Genomic DNA, 24,518 nt, shown 5'->3' with positions numbered 1-24,518 from the left:
CCAAGGAACGTTAGTTATTAGAGAGTTCCGGTCACAGGACACATTTCGGGCGTTGTTGTTGCACTAGTGAGCCACGGATGAGGAGATGCTGCTCCGTTATTGATTGAAGTAAAGTCTGAATGTCATTAAAACAGTTAGCGCCATCTTTTGACACTTCTTCCACACCCGTCCTTGCACGCTACACCGCTACAACAAAGATCAGTGTTTCCCACACATTCATTTATTTGTGGCGGCCCGCCACGAAAGAATTACGTCCGCCACAAATGGATTTTTCGGCTTTTGACTCGCTCGACCGCTCATAAAAGCAATGGGACTGTCTGTGAATGTTGCTTGTAGTTACACCTCCGGTGCAGTAGGTGGCGGTAACTCCGCCAATAGCACTTAATTCACCTGGTGGGCCAGAAGAAGAAGAAGAAGAGGGACGGACGGACGGACGAAACGGGATCAAAATACGAGGGTAATATAGGTTCTAGGTAGATATGTTATAGCTGCATCGCTCGCGGCTCGTCATATATTTAACGTTAATCCGCTGCTTCATTAACACCGCCGCTGTTTGACTCGTGGGCCGGGGCAGACGAACGGAGTAAAAGTCACGTGTTACCATACCGACGAGCTAACGTGTCCAGGTTATAACCATGTTGTCAATAAACACACGTGGACTGAAGCTAAATTGTCCACTGTCCACTGCAGCATGTGAATGCAATGAAAATAATAAAATCTGAGCCAACCAGCTGTTAAAATGTTGTCCAGGTTAATGTTTTGGCCATTAAAAGCCCTTCATTTTAAGATTTCAACTGTGATCGGGCTTTAAACAGGTGGCTGACCTGTTCAGATGAGTGTAACTGCTACTGGTCAAATAATGTGAAATAGCATTTAATTTTACATGTTTGCAATGCCATTTAAATGTAATTATAGATAATAATAATAATAATAAATACTGTGTAGTGTTGTAATTAGTCAACAGGAAGGATTTTAGTAAGATATAAGCCATGAGCACTACACAGCCAGAAAAAAACCTAGGCAGGACAAGTACAAATATTGGGGCAAGTAGATTTGAGAAGTCGGGCAAGTAGAAAAAAACCTTAACGTTGAACCCTGCATGTGTTGAGCTGCTGGTTAGACGGCACTGTACATAGAGCGCTTCTGCTCGTTAGTAATACATTCTAATGTTGGATGTTCACTCCTTCACACAGATGAGTATAGAAAAATATTTTCAACGGCCGAAAAGGGCTCGACTTGGAGAGGAGGTAGGCCTACAGTCCGGACCACAGGTGCGACCTGTTCAGCAGGAGGAGGAGGAGGAGGTTGACTGACTGTGGCAGGACACCTCTGCCTCTGTTTCACTTCATGTTGCTGGTAAATAACATGGTTGTAGCAGTAGGCTAAAGTTAAATTATTTAGTATTCACTAATTAAAGGGGCAGAGCTTTAAGAGACATTTTAGCTTTTATATTTTATAAGATATATTTTTTGTAAGAACCACAATTAATAAATATATTTCAGTGAATCACTAATTGTTCAAATCTGTATATAAATATGTACATAAAATGTTGTAATTATATTCCAACTCCGCGTTCTTCTTGGTCATCGCCGCTGCCGCCGCCACCCCCCGACCACACCACCACAAATAGATGCCTGTCCTGTGGGAAACACTGAAGATGACGCTGTCAAAGTGGAGGCACGTAAATAAGACAGGTGAATTGAGTTTGAGACGCCCGGTTTAGCGCATAAGAAAGCAGAGTGGACACAATGAGCCTCGTTTGTATGGATGGGATGTGGCGGTTGCCACGGGCGACGGGGGTCGCGGCGGGGTCGTTGGCGCAACAAGAGGTTAATGACACATGCGAGCTAACAAGGAAGACGCTTTTTTTTTTTTTTACGAGGGGTGGCTGTGCAAATTCGGAAGCTTTGTTTGTTTTTTTTCTTCTTTTATTTCATTTAAGGGCGACTTTAACAAGAGCGCAGCACTTTGCATCGGAGAGAGGAAGGCGGTTGGGTTTCATTCAGAGGGCTGTCTGGGTGGAAAAAGAGCACGTCAAGAAGCGAAGGCTCCCCATCCATCAAATGTGCGCTCTTAATCTTCCACCGAGAGCTTTTCCTTGTCACCGCTCCTCCACGTCATGCGGGCTTCCTTCTGCTCCGACACAAGTCTGCGTCAGTGGCGTTCTGGCTGCTATAAAGACTTTTTGTTTGGCTGCATGTTAGCGGCCTCCCCTGAGAGTGTCGTCTGGTAAACAGCGTTTAGTCACCTTTAAATTAACCGCTGATAATTTGTCCCATGTGGACACGTTGAAATAAAAAGCAGCTGCAAATCATGAGGAAGGATTTTCTTTTTAATGATAACTGGCAGCGATGTGAGGTCTGCATCATCAGCATTATCGTCGCGTGGCGTCTGCTGGTGCAAATCATCAGCGGCGTGAGGAATTATATCATTTGTGGAGAGTTTTCTAGCAGGTTGTACACGCTGTCTGGGTTTCTATTAGGTTTGTTTTAAATAAGAGCATATGTGGGCGACATCACCTTCTCATTCATTTGATGTGAACACAGCTCGTTAAAAAAAAATAAAAAAATAAAAATTATATATATATATATATATATATATATATATATATTAGAGATGCGCGGATAGGCAATTATTTCATCCGCAACCGCATCACAAAAGTCGTCAACCATCCGCCATCCACCCGATCTAACATTTAATCAAACCGCATCCGCCCGTTGTTATATATCTAATATAGACGATGCAAGGCATTAGTGAGGTTATAAAGCTTTTGCCTGTTAAAGAAAGGAGACTGATCCAATGCAGTACAGACATTCAATGCGTGCCACGCTGTCACGGCCCAGACGCACACCAGTTCGCAATCATCTGGGAGCCGCGCTGAGGTGCGATGTCCCTCGCACCCGCTAGCTCCACCCGGGCTCGCGCCCGAGGCTTCAGCGCGCACCGCAGCGGCCATCCTACTCGTCGCGGCAGGTAAGCTGCGCAGGCGGAGCGCGCGGAGTGACTCCTGTTACGAGCCCCCGGCCACGGGGGTGGCGGGCAGGTAAGCTGCTTACCTGCTGCGCGTGACGCCGGCCGCGGCGAAGGCGGACGAGGCGGGGTGTCGGTGCGGTGGGCGCGGTGGTGACCCTGGACGTGCGTCGGGCCCTTCTCGCGGATCGCCTCAGCTACGGCTCCCGGTGGGGCCCTCTCGGGGGAAGGGGCCTCGGTCCCGGACCCCGGCGAGGCGTCCCTTCTCCGCTCCGTAAAAGTGTCCATCTCTTTTTTTTTTCTTCTTCTGTTGTGGCATATGCTGCAGGTGCCTGCTCGTTTTTCGTATGTGGGTAACAACATTTAACTATGTATATATATTTCCCAATTGGTTTAACTGCCACCCGCTTGAATCTATTTCAAATCACATTTTTTTTATTTCAACCGCCCGACCCGACCCGCGGATAAAATCTAATTTTTTTAAATTTCATCCGCCCGATCCGCGGATAATCCGCGGACTCCGCGGTTGTGCCCGCAAACCGCGCATCTCTAATGTATATATATTAGGGATGTCCCGATCCAGGTTTTTGCACTTCCGATCCGATACCGATACTGACCGATACTGGCCTATCCGAGCATGTATTAAAGTTTAAAGTTATGTAGCCTACTTAGTTGTCAGAATCATGTTGAAAAGGGTTTTAGTACTCTTGATAACAACTAGCCAGCTGAATTAGGGGAGTTTGAATAATACACAATGGTTGGTCACAAGAAACTGACCTGTTTATTCAAGGATAAACACAAAATAGACAAAATGATACATGACAAACAGAAATGGCATCATTGAACTAGGGCTGGGCGATATGGCCTTTTTTTAATATTGCCATATTTTAAGGCCATATTGCGATACACGATATATATCTCGATATTTTGCCTTAGCCTTGAATGAACACTTGATGCATATAATCACAGCAGTATGATGATTCTATGTGTTTTGATTGATTGATTGAGACTTTTATTAGTAGGTTGCACAGTGAAGTACATATTCCGTACAATTGACCACTAAATGGTAACACCCCAATACGTTTTTACACTTCTTTAAGTCGGGGTCCACTTAAATTGATTCATGATACAGATATATACTATCAGATATATACTATCAGATATATACTATCATCATAATACAGTCATCACACAAGATAATCACATTGAATTATTTACATTATTTATAATCCAGGGTGTGGAGGGTAAGTGTCAAAAAGACAGCCAAAAGAGTTTGATATGAGAATAAATCTAAAGTTAAAATATAGGGTAGAAATGCACCCATTTGCAGGAAATGTAGTCTTGATTTTCAACATTTTCTTTCAAGGCTTGCATGTCTACATTAAAACATTCTTCTTCATACTGCATTAATATATGCTACTTTTAAACTTCCATGCAGAGAAGGAAATCACAACTAAATAGATCACAAATGTTTTCATACGGTGTTGATCTGGAAATTTTTGCCTCAGCATTTTGATGGTGTGGGCGTGTGGCACCCAATGGAGATAAGCGTCTCGACAGACGTCACAATATTTGAACAATGATGACGAAAACGGTTTTCTCTGTCGTGTCCGTGTGTCGAAAATTGTTATGCACTTTTTTTTTTTTTTTGATTTTGTGCGTGGCATAGATTTGCCGTGCGCAGAGGACGTTTGAGCAGGCTAGCATCACAGCTAACGTTAGCCATGCTGCTACCTCTCTGCTCGGGGAGGACGTATACGTATGTGACGTATGACGTGACAGTATGTGACGTGTGTAAGAAGGTGCGCTTGCTGTCTGTGAGAGGGAGACACAGGAAAGAGTGAGAAGAGCCTGTCGTGTAATGCCAGCAGCTAAAAGCAACTGCGTGAGAAACCATATATATGTGGATATTTTGCCTTAGCCTTGAATGAACACTTGATGCATATAATCACAGCAGTATGATGAATCTATGTAGGGCTGGGCGATGTATGGAATATACTGGATATATCGCGGGTTTGTCTCTTTGCGATACAGAAAATGACTATATGGTGATATTGGAGTATATGTTCTCACACAATTGCTTTTAGCTGCAGGAATTACACTACAGACTCTTCTCACTCTTTCTTGTCTCTCCTTCTCACAGAGACATAAAACATGCGCATCTTCTTACATACGTCACATACTGTCGCATCATACGTCACATACGTATACACCCTCCTTGAGCAGAGAGGTAGCAGCATGGCTAAAGTTAGCTGTGGTGCGAGTGGTAATACGAGAGAAAGAAGGTGCGAATCTGGTAACAAATGAAGGAATAATTAATTCCCAAGAAAAACAGCAGGGGGTCCGTCGTCTGGCGGTGGTTTGGCTTCAAGCGGGAATATGTTGAACAGACAACAGTAATATGTCAAGTATGCGGCAAAAGCGTTGCTACAAAAAGTAGCATAACTGCTAATTTGTAGCATCATTTGAAAAGTCACCCGCTAGAGAATGAAGAGTGCTTGAAACTCCGCATGTCAACATCTCCGTTCTGTGCCACACCCACAAAATGCCCAAGCAACCATTTCCACATCAACACCGTATGAAAAACAAATAGTCAACAACAGAAGGAGATAACAACCGCAGGAACCTACCACATAGCGAAGGACATACACTATTAGATTTCCTATTATGCAGCTTATTTTTATTTGTGTTATATTTTTTGTGACATCATGCACAAAAGTGCACTTTGTTTGTTTTAAACTATTGTAGTGGCGCTCTGTACAAAAAGTGTTGTTTTGATATGTCATCTTAGTGACATCATGCACAAAAGTGCACTAATAGCTTGTTTTAAAATGTCTCTGACAATCTTGCACTTTCTGTTTTGGAAATGACATGAATGTTTGTGCCACTGCTTAATAACTCTTTAATAAATACACTTTTACTTGTGGTTTCCCTCTCTGCATGAAAGTTTAAAAGTAGCATATATTAATGCAGTATGAAGAAGAATGTTTTCATGTAAAAAAAAAAAAAGGGTAGGGGGGTGGAACGGTTCACAAAATCCACAGTTCGGATTTAAATGACCTAAATGACCTCAGTAAGATATTACAGCTTGTTGCTGAGATTTGATGACCTATATTGAGTAAAACATGCTTGAAACTAGAATATCAAGTGTTGCTGTCAAGACTTGGTCTTGGGTGTTTGCTTTTCCGGGATGCAACGGAAAGTTGGCGAGACGGGAATTAAGGTACATGATTTATTTATTATTTATCAAAACAAAGGAATAAATGAAAGCGCGCACAGTGACGGAGAATAAACTATGAAACCAAAAGACTATAGCAAAAAAGTACAAACAAAAAAACACGCACAATGGCGGAGAACAAACTATGAAACCAAAAAGACTATAAATATGGAACAAAAACTTACTTGGCTTGGACAAAAGTAGTTGCTTGAGGAATTGACATGGGCAGAAGTATCAGGCATGAACAGAGCATAAATGTGTTGTGAGGTCGTCAGGACAAACAACAGAAAATGAATGAACTTAAATACTATGGACATGATTAGTGAAAGCAGGTGCGTGACTCAAAACGTGAAGCAGGTGCGTGACGTGACAGGTGAAAACTAATGGTTGCTATGGTGACAAACAAGAGTGCACAATGAGTCCAAACGTGGAACAGGTGAAACTAATGGGGTAATCATGGAAACAAGACAAGGGAGTGAAAAGACAGAAACTAAAGAGTCCTATAACTAAACAAAACATGACTTAAAACAAAACATGATTACACAGACATGACAGTTGCAAAGCTGTGTCATCAACACTCACAAGTATAAAACTACTTTTTTAAAGTCATCATTTCTTACTTCAAGCATGAAAAAAAAAATCATGATGTCAAGATAATGGCACTATTTCTCAACATATTGAGCAAAAAGGTCTATTTTTTTTCTACCAAGAAAAGTGCACTTGTTATTAGTGAGAATATACTTATTTTAAGCTATTTTGGGGTTCATTGAGGTTAGCTAGTTTGACTTGTTTTGGAAAGTCTTGACAAGTCAAATTTTCTTGTTCTATTGGCAGATAATTTTGCTTAGTTCAAGTAAAATACCCCTCATTTTTGTGGGTTTTTTTCTTCTTGTTTTTGAACACTGACTTTTTGCAGTGCACTATTTATACCTGCCTCACCCTCCAGTCAGCGCTGGAGTATTGTAAGCTGTTTGCTGATAGCTGTTAGCTGTTTCCTGTATGCTGTGAGTTGTTCCCTGGTTCCTGATTCCAGTCTCCTGCTTTGTGTTTTACCTGCATTTTTGGACATTAAAACCATGTTTTCCTGTATCAAGCCTGCCATCTCTGCATCTTAGGGTTCGTCACCACCAATACTTGACAACGATGACAGCATTTCAGTCACTTTTTAAGTCAATTTCCCAATTTAATATCCATCCATCCATCCATCTTCTTCCGCTTAGCCGAGGTCCGGTCGCGGGGGCAGCAGCCTAAGCAAAGAAGCCCAGACTTCCCTCTACCCAGCCACTTTGTCCAGCTCCTCCCGGGGGATCCCGAGGCGTTCCCAGGCCAGCCGGGAGAGATAGTCTTCCCAACGTGTCCTGGGTCTTCCCCGTGGCCTCCTACCGGTTGGACGTGCCCGAAGCACCTCCCTAGGGAGGTGTTCGGATGGCATGTTGACCAGATGCCCGAACCACCTCATCTGGCTCCTCTCGATGTGGAGGAGCAGCGGCTTTACTTTGAGCTCCTCCTGGATGACAGAGCTTCTCACCCTATCTGTAAGGGAGATCCCCTCAACGCAGTTAGGGCGTTGAGGGGATCTGGTTTGGTGGCTGCAGGATTAGGTCACTGCTATTTGCAGATGATGTGGTCCTGATGGCTTCCTCCGGCCAGGATCTTCAGCTCTCACTGGATCGGTTCGCAGCCGAGTGTGAAGCGACTGGGATGGGAATCAGCACCTCCAAGTCCGAGTCCATGGTTCTCGCCCGGAAAAGGGTGGAGTGCCATCTCCGGGTTGGGGAGGAGATCTTGCCCCAAGTGGAGGAGTTCAAGTACCTCGGAGTCTTGTTCACGAGTGGGGGAAGAGTGGATCGTGAAATCGACAGGCGGATCGGTGCGGCGTCTTCAGTAATGCGGACGCTGTATCGATCCGTTGTGGTGAAGAAGGAGCTGAGCCGGAAGACAAAGCTCTCGATTTACCGGTCGATCTACGTTCCCATCCTCACCTATGGTCATGAGCTTTGGGTCATGACCGAAAGGACAAGATCACGGGCACAAGCGGCCGAAATGAGATTCCTCCGCCGAGTGGCGGGGCTCTCCCTTAGAGATAGGGTGAGAAGCTCTGTCATTCGGGGGGAACTCAAAGTAAAGCCGCTGCTCCTCCACATCGAGAGGAGCCAGATGAGGAATGTAGATCGACCGGTAAATTGAGAGCTTTGCTTTCCGGCTCAGCTCCTTCTTCACCACAACGGATCGATACAGCGTCCGCATTACTGAAGACGCCGCACCGATCCGCCTGTCCATCTCACCATCCACTCTTCCCTCACTCGTGAACAAGACTCCCAGGTACTTGAACTCCTCCACTTGGGGCAAGATATCCTCCCCAACCCAGAGATGGCACTCCACCCTTTTCCTGGCGAGAACCATGGACTCGGACTTGGAGGTGCTGATTCCCATCCCAGTCGCTTCACACTCGGCTGCGAACCGATCCAGTGAGAGCTGGAGATCCTGGCCAGATGAAGCCATCAGGACCACATCATCTGCAAAAAGCAGAGACCTAATCCTGCAGCCACCAAACCGGATCCCCTCAACGCCTTGACTGCACCTAGAAATTCTGTCCATAAAAGTTATGAACAGAATGGGTGACAAAGGGCAGCCTTGGCGGAGTCCAACCCTCACTGGAAACGTGTCCGACTTACTGCCGGCAATGCGGACCAAGCTCTGACACTGATCATACAGGGAGCGGACCGCCACAATCAGACAGTCCGATACCCCATACTCTCTGAGCTTATACAACATGCAATATTTCATAATTAACATACAATACAACATGCCATTTAATTTAATCTGCACTTCCTTGCTTTTGCTGTCGTTCTGATTTACCACGGGTGCATCGCTTTGGTAGACACGCTTCATTGATTAGTGCATTTTTGATGACTGGCAATGACAGGATATCAGGTTTATTCGCTTAAACAGATTTGATTTGAATCCACTCATAATCCAGTCCTGATTGAAGTATGTTTTAGATCTAAACGGGTTATCTTAAACCATGTAGCATGTGTGTGACAGAGTTATAGTAATGCAAATCTGATCGGAGAACCCAACAGTAAAAGTTTCACTTGACTACGGAACGTGCATCAATCACTGGTTGAAATGAATCATCCTCACATGAACTCACGCCAGCCAACCTGACCAAGTTCTAACCAAGTGTGTGTCTTGTCTTTTTTGGCAGGGCCCTGTCCTCCGTGGTGGCTCTGGGCGCCAACATCATCTGCAACAAGATTCCCGGGCTGGCACCACGTCAGCGAGCCATCTGCCAGAGCCGCCCGGACGCCATCATTGTCGTGGGCGAAGGCGCCCAGATGGGCATCAATGAGTGTCAGTACCAGTTCCGCTACGGACGCTGGAACTGTTCGGCGCTGGGGGAAAGGACGGTCTTCGGTCAGGAGCTGCGTGTAGGTCAGTCTAACTTACTGCGTTGTGTTTAGGCTCTATGTTCTTTTATGGTTTGGACTTGGGTTTGTTCAATTGCTGGGTTGTGCAAATTCTTAATTTCCATTCAATTTTGTTGACGAATAGCTCATATAATCCTGTTTTGAATCCGCGGGGGGAAGCTAAAACTTTCCCCCGTCCCTCAAAAAGCTATGTCTTACGTCATATCTGGTAAACAAGTAGTCTGCTAATTATCAAAGAAGTATGAAAACCCATGATTTATTTAGTCTTACTTTTCTTACTCTGGGTCTTCGATTTTAAGTTGAGAAACACGGTCAAAGTCGACTTGAGCTGGAATCCTTTAAGTCCGTGTTTTTCAACCACTAGTGTGCCGTGAGATACAGTCTGGTGTGCCGTGGGAGATGATCTCATTTCACCTATTTGGGTTCAAACTATTTTTTGTAAACCAGTAATTATAGTCTGCAAATTATTTGTTGTTGTTGAGTGTCGGTGCTGTCTAGAGCTCGGCAGAGTAACCGTGTAATACTCTTCCATATCAGTCGGTGGCAGCAGGTAGCTAATTGCTTTGTAGATGTCAGAAACAGCGGGAGGCAGTGTGCAGGTAAAAAGGTGTCTAATGCTTAAACCAAAAATAAACAAAGGGTGTGTGCTAGAGATGCGCGGATAGGCAATTATTTCATCCGCAACCACATCAGAAAGTCGTCAACCATCCGCCATCCACCCGATCTAACATTTGATCAGAACCGCACCCGCCCGCACCCGCCCGTTGTTATATATCTAATATAGACGATGCAAGGCATTAGTGAGGTTATAAAGCTTTTGCCTGTTAAAGAAAGGAGACTGATCCAATGCAGCACAGACATTCGCGTGCCACGCTGTCACGGCCCAGACGCACACCAGTGCGCAATCATATGGGAGCCGCGCTGAGCGCACCTCCAAGCGCGTCTCGCTGCCGGCGACGGCCGGGTATGGGCCCGACGCTCCAGCGCCATCCATTTTCAGGGCTAGTTGATTCGGCAGGTGGGTTGTTACACACTCCTTAGCGGGTTCCGACTTCCATGGCCACCGTCCTGCTGTCTATATCAACCAGGGTGAGCCCCACCCCTTTCGTGAGCGCACTGCGCGTGGAGTGACCCCTGTTACGCGCCCCCGACAGCAGGGGTGGCGGGCATGTAAGCTGCGCGGGCGGAGCGCGCGGAGTGACCCCTGTTACGAGCCCCCGGCCACGGGGGTGGCGGGCAGGTAAGCTGCTTACCTGCTGCGTGTGACGCCGGCCGCGGCGAAGGCGGACGAGGCGGGGTGTCGGTGCGGTGGGCGCGGTGGTGACCCTGGACGTGCGTCGGGCCCTTCTCGCGGATCGCCTCAGCTACGGCTCCCGGTGGGGCCCTCTCGGGGGAAGGGGCCTCGGTCCCGGACCCCGGCGAGGCGTCCCTTCTCCGCTCCGTAAAAGTGTCCATCTCTTTTTTTTTTTTTCTTCTGTTGTGGCATATGCTGCAGGTGCCTGCTCGTTTTTCGTATGTGGGTAACAACATTTAACTATGTATATATATTTACCAATTGGTTTAACTGCCACCCGCCTGAATCTATTTAAAATCTAATTTTTTTTTATTTCAACCACCCGACCCGACCCGACCCGCGGATAAAATCTAATTTTTTTTAATTTCATCCGCCCGATCCGCGGATAATCCGCGGACTCCGCGGTTGTGCCCGCAAACCGCGCATCTCTAGTGTGTGCCCCTAAAAAAAGGCATTGAAGCTTAGGAAAGGCTATGCAGAACAAAACTAAAACTGAACTGGCTACAAAGTAAACAAAAACAGAATGCTGGACAACAGCAAAAACTTACAGTGGAGCAAAGACGGCGTCCACAAAGTACATCCGAACATGACATGCCAATCAACAATGTCCCCACAAAGAAGGATAAAAACAACTGAAATACTCTTGATTGCTAAAACAAAGTAGATGCGGGGAAATATCGCTCAAAGGAAGACATGAAAGTGCTACAGGAAAATACCGAAAAAAGAGAAAAAGCCACCAAAATAGGAGAGTAAGACAAGAATCAAACCACGACACACAGGAAAACAGCAAAAAAGTCCAAATAAGTCAGGGTGTGATGAGATAGGTGGTGACAGTACACCTACTTTGAGACAAGAGCTATATTGATGCATGCTTGGTTATGCTTTAAAGTCAATTAATCCATCCATTTTCTACCATTTGTCCCTTTCGGGAGTCATATCCAACAATTTTGACAACAATTTTTTAGAATGCTGGACGACAGCAAAGACTTACTGTGGAGCAAAGGCGGCGTCCACAATGTACATCCGAACATGACATGACAATCAACAATGTCCCCACAAAGAAGGATAAAAACAACTGAAATATTCTTGATTGCTAAAACAAAGTAGATGCGGGAAATATCGTTCAAAGGTAGACATGAAACTGCTGCAGGAAAATACCAAAAAAAGAGAAAAAGCGACCAAAATAGGAGCGCAAGACAAGAACCAAAACACTACAGACAGGAAAACAGCAAACAATGGCGTGATGTGACAAGTGGTGACAGTACACCTACTTTGAGACAAGAGCTATATTGATGCATGCTTGGTTATGCTTTAAAGCAGGGGTGCTCACACTTTTTCTGCAGGCGAGCTACTTTTCAATTGATCAAGTCGTGGGGATCTACCTCATTCATATATATCATTTATATTTACTTATTTATGAAATATATGTTTTTGTTAACAAGTTAAAGGTCTATAATGACAATGCAAGCATGTTTAACACATATAGTTAATATTGTTAAAACATTAAAGGTGTTTAATGATAATACAAGTATGTTTAATACATATAGTTAATATTGTTAACAAGTTAAAAGTGTTTAAAGATAATGCAAGCATGTTTAACACATATTGTTGATATTGTTAACAAGTTAAAGGTGGTTAAAAATAATACAAGCATGTTTAACACAAATAGTTAATATTGTTAACAAGTTAAAGGTGTTTAAAGATAATACAAGCATGTTTAACACTTATAGTCAATATTGGTAATAAGTTAAAGGTGTTTAAAGATAATACAAGCATGTTTAACACATAGTTAATATTGTTAACAAGTTAAAGGTGTTTAATGATAATACAAGCATGTTTAACACATATAGTTAATATTGTTAATAAGTTAAAGGTGTTTAAAGATAATACAAGCATGTTTAACACATATAGTTAATATTGTTAAAACATTAAAGGTGTTTAATGATAATACAAGTATGTTTAATACATATAGTTAATATTGTTAACAAGTTAAAAGTGTTTAAAGATAATGCAAGCATGTTTAACACATATTGTTAATATTGTTAACAAGTTAAAGGTGGTTAAAAATAATACAAGCATGTTTAACACATATAGTTAATATTGTTAACAAGTTAAAGGTGTTTAAAGATAATACAAGCATGTTTAACACGTATTGTCAATATTGGTAATAAGTTAAAGGTGTTTAAAGATAATACAAGCATGTTTAACACATAGTTAATATTGTTAACAAATTAAAGGTGTTTAATGATAATACAAGCATGTTTAACACATATAGTTAATATTGTTAATAAGTTAAAGGTGTTTAAAGATAATACAAGTATTTTTAACACATATAGTTAATATTGTTAAAACATTAAAGGTGTTTAATGATAATACAAGTATGTTTAATACATATAGTTAATATTGTTAACAAGTTAAAAGTGTTTAAAGATAATGCAAGCATGTTTAACACATATTGTTAATATTGTTAACAAGTTAAAGGTGGTTAAAAATAATACAAGCATGTTTAACACAAATAGTTAATATTGTTAACAAGTTAAAGGTGTTTAAAGATAATACAAGCATGTTTAACACTTATAGTCAATATTGGTAATAAGTTAAAGGTGTTTAAAGATAATACAAGCATGTTGAACACATAGTTAATATTGTTAACAAATTAAAGGTGTTTAATGATAACACAAGCATGTTTAACACATATAGTTAATATTGTTAATAAGTTAAAGGTATTTAAAGATAATACAAGCATGTTTAACACATATAGTTAATATTGTTAACAAGTTACAGGTGTTTAAAGATAATACAAGCATGTTTAACACATATAGTTAATATTGTTAATAAGTTAAAGGTGTTTAAAGATAATACAAGCATGTTTAACACATATAGATTCCTTTCTTTCATGAAGACAAGAATATAAGTTGGTGTATTACCTGATTCTGATGACTTGCATTGATTGGAATCAGACAGTAGTGATGATAACGTCCGCATTTTCGAATGGAGGAGAAAAAAAGTCCTCCTTTCTGTCCAATACCACATGAAAGTGGTTGGTTTTTGGCATCTTATTTGTCCAGCTTCCGTACTCCTTTGTATACACTTTACAAGAAATACATTGTCGGCAAACTCCGTAGCTCGCTAGCTTGTGCACGCCAGCTTTCTGAGACTCTTATTTTGTTAGCGCAACTGTGCAACTGTGCAGTCGGTCTTTGGAGTTTTGACGACAGGTACGGCGCCAGAGTCTGTTGAAATAAAGTGTTTCCTCGCCTACCAGTCGGTAATTTTAATGAGCTGGCAGCAGCCAGCGTCATCTCAGAAGACCCTCGGGTGCCGTGAATGTCAATCAAGTGACGAAAGTGACGTCATAGTGAAGATTTATGATCGCTCATTTTTAGGACTATTGTTTTAATGCCTGGCTGGTGATCGACTGACACACCCTCCGAGATCGACCGGTAGATCGCGATCGACGTAATGACATACCTGCCAACTACTCCGGTTTTCCCGTAATTCGTACGGTTTTCATCAACCTATTCCGGGTTACGGTTGCAGTGATAAAAAATACAGTTTTTCATTAATTAAAAAAAAAAAAGGGTGAAAACTACGCGAATTGCACCTTGTGCAGACAAGATTTTTCGATCGGACACGGAGGAATTAGCCATGTAAAAGACCACGTTGGGACAAAAAAACACAAGTCTAATGCCGTTGCTAGCGATACAAGTGGAAAACTTTCAACGTTTTTCGTCGCCCAAACAGATTCTTTGGATGTGATAAATGCCGAAGTTTTATTTACGGAGGCAATAATTGAGCATGGATTTCCAATCGCACTGGCTGATCACATGGGACAGTTAAATGTTTGTAATGCAACCTTTAAAAATCATTACGCGGTGATCGCGGTCCCGAAAATAAACTTTTCTTGCATGATAATGTCCAGAAAAATGCGCTTTATATTACTATAGAGTCCTTTTAACGAATGAGTTTGTTGGTTTATCCATCCATCCATCCATCCATCTTCTTCCGCTTATCCGAGGTCGGGTCGCGGGGGTAGCAGCCTAAGCAGGGAAGCCCAGACTTCCCTCTCCCCAGCCACTTCGTCCAGCTCCTCCCGGGGGATCCCGAGGCGTTCCCAGGCCAGCCGGGAGACATAGTCTTCCCAACGTGTCCTGGGTCTTCCCCGTGGCCTCCTACCGGTCGGACGTGCCCTAAACACCTCCTTAGGGAGGCGCTCAGGTGGCATCCTGACCAGATGACCGAACCACCTCATCTGGCTCCTCTCGATGCGGAGGAGCAGCGGCTTTACTTTGAGCTCCCCCCGGATGACAGAGCTTCTCACCCTATCTCTAAGGGAGAGCCCCGCCACCCGGCGGAGGAAACTCATTTGGGCCGCTTGTACCCGTGATCTTGTCCTTTCGGTCATAACCCAAAGCTCATGACCATAGGTGAGGATGGGAACGTAGATCGACCGGTAAATTGAGAGCTTTGCCTTCCGGCTCAGCTCCTTCTTCACCACAACGGATCGATACAGCGTCCGCATTACTGAAGACGCCGCACCGATCCGCCTGTCGATCTCACGATCCACTCTTCCCTCACTCGTGAACAAGACTCCGAGGTACTTGAACTCCTCCACTTGGGGCAAGATCTCCTCCCCAACCCGGAGATGGCACTCCACCCTTTTCCGGGCGAGAACCATGGACTCGGACTTGGAGGTGCTGATTCTCATCCCAGTCGCTTCACACTCAGCTGCGAACCGATCCAGTGAGAGCTGAAGATCCTGGCCAGATGAAGCCATCAGGACCACATCATCTGCAAAAAGCAGAGACCTAATCCTGCAGCCACCAAACCGGATCCCCTCAACGCCTTGACTGCGCCTAGAAATTCTGTCCATAAAAGTTATGAACAGAATCGGTGACAAAGGGCAGCCTTGGCGGAGTCCAACCCTCACCGGAAACGTGTCCGACTTACTGCCGGCAATGCGAACCAAGCTCTGACACTGATCATACAGGGAGCGGACCGCCACAATCAGACAGTCCGAAACCCCATACTCTCTGAGCACTCCCCACAGGACTTCCCGAGGGACACGGTCGAATGCCTTCTCCAAGTCCACAAAGCACATGTAGACTGGTTGGGCAAACTCCCATGCACCCTCAAGGACCCTGCCGAGAGTATAGAGCTGGTCCACAGTTCCACGACCAGGACGAAAACCACACTGTTCCTCCTGAATCCGAGGTTCGACTATCCGGCGTAGCCTCCTCTCCAGTTGGTTTATCACAAACCTTAAATGAAAGAAGTCCTTTGTTCTCCTGCACCATATGCATGCGCTTTGGCCTTGCTTCGTGTTTGGTGCGCAATCCTGTCGGCTGTATTTCACAGCACGACATACTGTTAAAAGTGTTTATACTATTTATGCTTTCAAGTCCAAGTTGAAGAAATCTTGTTAAATGTTGACAGCATAACTACCAAAATACAGAAGTATGTCCTTAATATTTTTGCAGTGCTATTTCTGTTGAAAAGTTCAAATGATTACATTAGAGATGTGATGTGCCACTTTTCAAGTGTCTGATGGCTTAAATTAATTTTCATTAATTTTCATATTTTGAATTCTTTTGAAAGGCTTACAAAAAAACTACATTTGAATTGTAATTCCATGCTATTGACAGGACTATTCATTTTAATGAAGTTAGCTTACCATGTTTACAGTATGATAATTGTGATAGAAATGTGAATTTTAGGCACAGAATATTTTTTACAATTGAACAAGGCAGTAGATTATACAAGCTTGGACAGAAAGTTAATAATGACACCAATTTTTTTTTTTAATGGAATTGTTTAGTACTGTTTTACCATTTGTTTACTGTAAAAAGTGTTTATACTTTCAATGAACAAATTGAAGTCTTGTGAAAGGTTGACAGGATAACTGGCATTAACTGTCAAAATAATTTCAAACTATTGAAGTTAGCTTACAGAATAAACATGTCAATCAACCCATATGATTTTTGCTGTAATATTTTTGTTTTGAAAAGTCACTGTGACTGATAGAAAAGTGATGGTTTTAGCAACATTTTAACCTGTCTGAATGCTAATAATCATTTTGCGTCGGGGGGCGAAGCCCTGAACCCTCCACCAGGACTTTGTCCTGGACCTACCGGGGCCTGCGGCCCTTGGACCCTGGCTACTAGGTTTTTCTGATTTCAAAAGTTGGCAGGTATGTAATGAGCACCCCTGCTTTAAAGTCATATCCAACAATTGCGACAACGACTTTTTACCGTCAATTGAGTTCCGTTTTTTTAATGATTTCTGCTGGTGGTGTGCCTCCGCCTTGGCTCAAAAAAGGTTGAAAAACACTGCTTTAAGTGATGAGAAGAACAGCTTGGACCAGGACTTGAGTTGGTGGACATAGACGGGCCGTGGATGTAAACAGGACCGACCTAAACGCGGTCCTCTGTGATGATTGACATGTCAGACAATACGACCGTATTAGCTTTAAGTCCAGTGCTTAGGATCATTACCAATCATGTGGTTCTGCCTTGAAAGCTTTCCAAGGTTTGTGGAGCCCATCCTATTGTCTCAGTCTAACTAGAATGGATGTGGTGGTACCAGGGCCTGGCCTATGTAAACCTAGCTCTTCACAGGCCAAAACCCCAGCTCGCACACATCACACAGTCCAAAAAAGCCGAGCACTCTCTGACGCTCCATTGTATAACTCTCCGAGCTGGCTCTGCTCAACAGAACTTCACATGCTACCGACTGCGGGGCCCCGTTGTAGTCTTCTCTTTCTGACGTTTAGGGTCTGGTTTTGTGGTTCGCTCAGCAAAGCCCCCCTTGTGATTAAAAACTACTGTTAAAAAAAAAGATGAGGAGACAACTGATGGTGGTGTTTTTCAAGCCAACTGGACGGACACATCTGTTGTTAATTGGCTTCAATTGGTTACATCCATGCCTGGCTTCAGCATGTATGCAAGGGGGGAAAAAAGCAGCTTGGTAACATTCATTTCATTTTGCGGGGAGTGTCACATGTGCTGCAGAAAAGTTGCGGCTGGGTTGCGCTTGGCTTCCAACGGTTCTGTTTAGAATCATCTAGTCTTTGTCATGGATGTGCTGCTTTGTGTTTCAATGGCGCTCCTGTTTGGGTTTTTTACATGGCTTCTTTTCAGGATTTAGTAAAACCAATATCGCAGTCTTTCAGATGCAGCTGTGTTGCTTTACATTTGGGATCTTTAATTACGATGGCCAAGGTTAATAGTCCAACTAAATTGTTGTTGTTGTTTCCAAAAACTAAGTAACGTGGGTCAGACTTCTTCGCTATTATTCCTATTTTGTTTAGTTGTCACAATGAAGTTATAAAGTCACAAATTAGGATGAAGAACAACAATTTAACATTTGTCAATGATCCCATCAATGACATGGCTGCGTGGGGCCGGCGGTCCCTTGTCCCCTGGGGGCCACACCTGCTGTTTGTGGGTTGGGCTCTCTGGGTGGCTGGCTCCTGCACATACTGGGAGTTAAATATATTGTACATACACACAACTATTCATACATATATACATACAGACGCACAAACACATAGGTAACTAGGCTCCCACACATATACATAAATACAGTATATCCACACGCACCTTCACTGTACAAACATACATATACACATACATGTACATACACATTCACTGTACAAACATACATATACACATACATGTACATACACATTCACTGTACAAACATACATATACACATACTGTACATATACATTCACTGTACAAACATACATATACACATACATGTACATATACAAGTACATATACATACATACACTCATGCATATAATCACGTTAGGTCAGATATTTAAATTGAAGTCCAAGGCAAATTCCTTATAAAACTTGTGACGTATCGGGAGCCAAACTGGCCCGAGGGTTGTAGTTTCGAGACCCCTGCTATATACAGTATATGACAAATATATATATGTATGTATGTATGTATGTGTGTGTGTGTGTGTATATATGTATGTATATATGTGTATATATGTGTATATATATATATATATATATATATGTGTGTATATATATATGTGTATATGTATGTATGTATATATATATATATATATATATATATATATATATATATATATATATATATATATATATATATATATATATATATATATATATATATATATGTGTGTGTGTGTGTGTGTATGTGTGTACATATACATATACATGGGACGGCATGGCGTAGTGGGTAGAGCAATCGTGCCAGAAACCTGAGGGTTGCAGGTTCGCTCCCCGCCTCTTACCATCCAAAAATCGCTGCCGTTGTGTCCTTGGGCGGGACACTTCACCCTTTTCCCCCGGTGCCACCCACACCGGTGAATTGAATGCTGAATGATAGGTGGTGGTCGGAGGGGCCGTTGGCACAAATTGCAGCCACGCTTCTGTCAGTCTACCCCAGGGCAGCTGTGGCTATGAAAGTAGCTTACCACCACCAGGTGTGAATGATTGATGGGTTCTACATGTAAAGCGACTTTGGGTACTTAGAAAAGCGCTATATAAATCCCAGTTATTATTATTATTATTATTATTATACATGTTTTAAAGAACTAACTGCTCAAAACACTAGTCAATTATCTTTTTATAGGACAGGTGTGCTATGCTGGGTTTCCTCAAAAATGTTAGTCATAAAGGCCTTTAATCTCAGGAACACCAGGCCTACCGTCAAGCATGGTGGTGGTAGTATTATGCTCTGAGCCTGTTTTGCTGCCAATGGAACTGCTGCTTTAAATGGGACAATGAAAAAGGAGGATTACCTCCAAAATTCTTCAGGACAAGCTAAAGTCATCAGCCCGGAGGTTGGGTCTTGGGCGCAGTTGGGTGTTCCAACAGGACAATGACCCCAAACACACCTCAAAAGTGGTATAGGAATGGCTAAATCAGGCTAGAATGAAGGTTTTAGAATGGCCTTCCCAAAGTCCTGACTTAAAGGTGTGGACAATGCTGAAGAAACAAGTCCATGTCAGAAAAGCAACACATTTAGCTGAACTGCACCAATTTTGTGGTCAAGTGGTCAAGCAGAAGCTTGTGGATGGCTACCAAAAGCGCCTTATTGCAGGTAAACTTGCCAAGGGACATGTAAGCAAATATTAACATTTCTGTATGTATACTTTTGACCCTCACATTTAAAATAAGAGTTGTAGAAATGATTGGAAACTCAAACCAGCCATGACATGATGTTCTTTACACGTGTATGTACACTTTTGTGACCTGTATGTGACGTGTCAGGAATTTGCTTACAACCAGTTTTATTGAGTTTTTTTTAGCTGACTATGGTCTGATGTCATTTCTGGGTTGGATTTGGAGCTTGGGCAGTCAGGTGAAAAGAGCTGACTTGTACTAAAAGAACTGTTCAACATGTCTATAGACTAAACATCCATGATTGATTGCTTGATTCATTAGAAAGGTCTGTCCCAAGACTTTTGCACAGGAAGTGTAGCAACAGGCGGCGTCTCATTGGTTCATTTTGGAATATTAACCCCTAAACTTGCCTCTTTGGTGACCTCGCAGACGTCGTTGTGCAGACTTTTGGTCGAAAAACTTGCTTGTCATCAACGGTTGGGAACAAACCAAAATAAATGCAAGGTTTCCTCCAGCTGCGGTGCTCCCGACGAGCGATTGGTTTGAGGTTGCAAAGCGCTGCGAGTCCAGTCTGCGGAGAAGTCGTAATAAAATGTTGGCTTGCAAAACGTTAGGTTAGCTTTGGAAAGCTGCTGGGAGGTGATTATAGATCATGCTGCTGATCATTCAATTGCCATTAATGGCTTTTATTGGTCGGAAGGACACTTTGGAGCGTTTCCAGGGACAAAAAGGTCCATGCATGTTCCAGAACAAAAACAGAATAAATGTCGATAAATAATTGTAGCCTAAGATATAAATCACTTACTCATTTCATATTGTCAGATAATCACAATTAAAATCAGAAATACTTTATTAATCCCCGAGGGGAAATTAAGATTGTCAGCACAATCCCATTCAAGATCAGGCAAAAATTACAGGGAGACAGAACAGGATCAAACGTTACAGGGAGACAGAACAGGATCAAAAGTTAAAAGTTAAAGTAGCAATGATTGTCACACACACACTAGGTGTGGCGAAATTATTCTCTGCATTTGACCCGTCACCCTTGATCACCCCCTGGGAGGTGAGGGGAGCAGTGGGCAGCAGCGGTGGCCGCGCCCGGGAATCATTTTTGGTGATTTAACCCCCAATTCCAAGCCTTGATGCTGAGTGCCAAGCAGGGAGGTAATGGCTCCCATTTTTATAGTCTTTGGTATGACTCGGCCAAGGTTTGAACTCACAACCTACCCATCTCAGGGTGGACACTCTAACCACTAGGCCACTGAGTAGGTTACAGGGAGACAGAACAGGATCAAACTTTACAGGGAGACAGAACAGGATCAAACGTTGCAGGGAGACAGAACAGGATCAAATGTTACAGGGAGACGGAACAGGATCAAACGTTACAGGGAGACAGAACAGGATCAAACATTACAGGGAGACAGAACAGGATCAAACATTACAGGGAGACAGAACAGGATCAAACATTACAGGGAGACAAAACATGATCAAACATTACAGGGAGACAGAACAGGATCAAACATTACAGGGAGACAGAACGGGATCAAACGTTACAGGGAGACAGAACAGGATCAAACATTACAGGGAGACAGAACAGGATCAAACATTACATGGATACTGGACAGAATCAAACATTACAGGGAGACAGAACAGGATCAAACATTACAGGGAGATATTAAAGGATCAAACATTACGGGGAGACAGAACAGGATCAAACAGTAGAGTGCTCCTGTTGTATAGTGGATCTTTGACTAGCGTTTTTTTGGAGAAGGTTGTTACAAACAGTAGAGTGCTCCTGTTATATAGTAGATCTTTGACTCGCGTTTTTTTGGAGTAGGTTGTTACAAACAGTAGAGTGCTCCTGTTATAAAGTAGATCTTTGACTCGCGTTTTTTTGGAGTAGGTTGTTACAAACAGTAGAGTGCTCCTGTTATATAGTGGATCTTTGGCTAGGTTTTTTTGGAGTAGGTTCTTACAAACAGTAGAGTGCTCCTGTTATATAGTGGATCTTTGACTAGGGTTATTTGGAGTAGGTTCTTACAAACAGTAGAGTGCTCCTGTTATATAGTGGATCTTTGACTAGTGTTTTTTCGGAGTAGGTCGTTACAAACAGTAGAGTGCTCCTATTATATAGTGGATCTTTGACTAGATTTGTTTTGCAGTAGGTCGTTACAAACAGTAGAGTGCTCCTGTTATATAGTAGATCTTTGACTAACGTTTTTTTGGAGTAGGTTCTTACAAACAGTAGAGTGCTCCTGTTATATAGTAGATCTTTGACTAACGTTTTTTTGGAGTAGGTCGTTACAAACAGTAGAGTGCTCCTATTATATAGTGGATCTTTGACTAGATTTGTTTTGCAGTAGGTCGTTACAAAGAGTTGAGTGCTCCTGTTATATAGAAGATCTTTGACTAACGTTTTTTGAGTGGGTCATTAAAAACAGCAACGCGCTCTTGTGACATACGGAGGATCTTTGACGAGCAAATTTGCAGTGGATTCCCTAAAAAACAGCAGGGCACTCCTGTCAAATAGTTAATCTTTGACTAGCGTTTTGGGAGTAGTTTGTTTAAAAGAGCAGAGTGCTCCTGTCCTATTGTGTATCTATGACTATCTATGACTATCTATGTGTATCTATGACTATCTATGACTATCTATGTGTATCTATGTGTATCTATGTATATCTATTACTGTCTATGTGTATCTATGTGTATCTATTACTATCTATGTGTATCTATGACTATCTATGTGTATCTATTTGTATCTATGTATAAATATTACTATCTATGTGTATCTATGACTATCTATGTGTATCTATTTGTATCTATGTATAAATATTACTATCTATGTGTATCTATGACTAGTGTTTTCACAGCAGGTCCTTAAAAACAGCTGCTGGGGTGTTTATTTCACGCAAACAACTCCTGGCCTGGCGTACATTACATCATGTTTCCTCATATACATTACATCATGTTTCATCATATACATTACATCATGTTTCCTTATATACATTACAGCATGTTTCATTATATACATTATATCATGTTTCCTCATTTACATTACATCATGTTTCATCATATACATTACAGCATGTTTCATCATATACATTACAGCATGTTTCCTCATATACATTACATCATGTTTCCTCATATACATTACATCATGTTTCATCATATACATTACATCATGTTTCATCATATAAATTACATCATGTTTCATCATATACATTACAACATGTTTCATCATATACATTACATCATGTTTCATCATATACATTACATCATGTTTCATCATATACATTACATCATGTTTCATCATATACATTACAACATGTTTCATCATATACATGACATCATGTTTCCTCATATACATTACATCATGTTTCATCATATACATTACATCATGTTTCCTCATATACATTACATCATGTTTCATCATATACATTACAGCATGTTTCCTCATATACATTACATCATGTTTCCTCATATACATTACAGCATGTTTCATCATATACATTACCTCATGCTCCATCATATACATTACATCATGTTTCCTCATATACATTACATCATGTTTCATCATATACATTACATCATGTTTCCTCATATACATTACAACACGTTTCATCATATACATTACATCATGTTTCCTCATATACATTACATCATGTTTCATCATATACATTACATCATGTTTCATCATATATTACAGCATGTTTCATCATATACATTACATCATGTTTCATCATATATTACAGCATGTTTCATCATATACATTACATCATGTTTCCTCATATACATTACAGCATGTTTCCTCATATACATTACATCATGTTTCATCATATACATTACATCATGTTTCCTCATATACATTACAGCATGTTTCATCATATACATTACAGCATGTTTCATCATATACATTACATCATGTTTCATCATATATATTACATCATGTTTCCTCATATACATTACATCATGTTTCCTCATATACATTACATCATGTTTCATCATATACATTACATCATGTTTCCTCATATACATTACATCATGTTTCATCATATACATTACATCATGTTTCCTCATACATTACATCATGTTTCATCATATACATTACATCATGTTTCCTCATATACATGACATCATGTTTCATCATATACATTGCATCATGTTTCCTCATATACATGACATCATGTTTCCTCATATACATTACATCATGTTTCATCATATACATTACATCATGTTTCTTCATATACATTACAGCATGTTTCCTCATATATATTACATCATGTTTCCTCATATACATTACATCATGTTTCCTCATACATTACATCATGTTTCATCATATACATTACATCATGTTTCCTCATATACATGACATCATGTTTCCTTATATACATTGCATCATGTTTCCTCATATACATGACATCATGTTTCCTCATATACATTACATCATGTTTCATCATATACATGACATCATGTTTCATCATATACATTAAATCATGTTT

The 24,518-nt window shown here is 41.8% G+C and overlaps 1 protein-coding gene across 2 annotated transcripts in view; it reads left to right on the top strand.

The window, feature by feature from the left end:
- wnt7bb (wingless-type MMTV integration site family, member 7Bb) overlaps window positions 1-24,518 on the top strand; it is a 139,306-nt gene that overhangs the window by 32,101 nt on the left and 82,687 nt on the right. For both annotated transcript variants that reach the window (XM_072914000.1, XM_061969431.2), the window contains exon 2: window positions 9,396-9,622. In XM_072914000.1, the coding sequence (XP_072770101.1) occupies window positions 9,396-9,622 (227 nt within the window). The remainder of the gene's footprint in view (window positions 1-9,395; window positions 9,623-24,518) is intronic.

Source organism: Nerophis lumbriciformis, linkage group LG10 (assembly GCF_033978685.3).
Source record: "Nerophis lumbriciformis linkage group LG10, RoL_Nlum_v2.1, whole genome shotgun sequence".
NCBI lineage: Eukaryota > Metazoa > Chordata > Actinopteri > Syngnathiformes > Syngnathidae > Nerophis > Nerophis lumbriciformis.
This window is presented reverse-complemented; position numbering and strand designations above follow the sequence as displayed.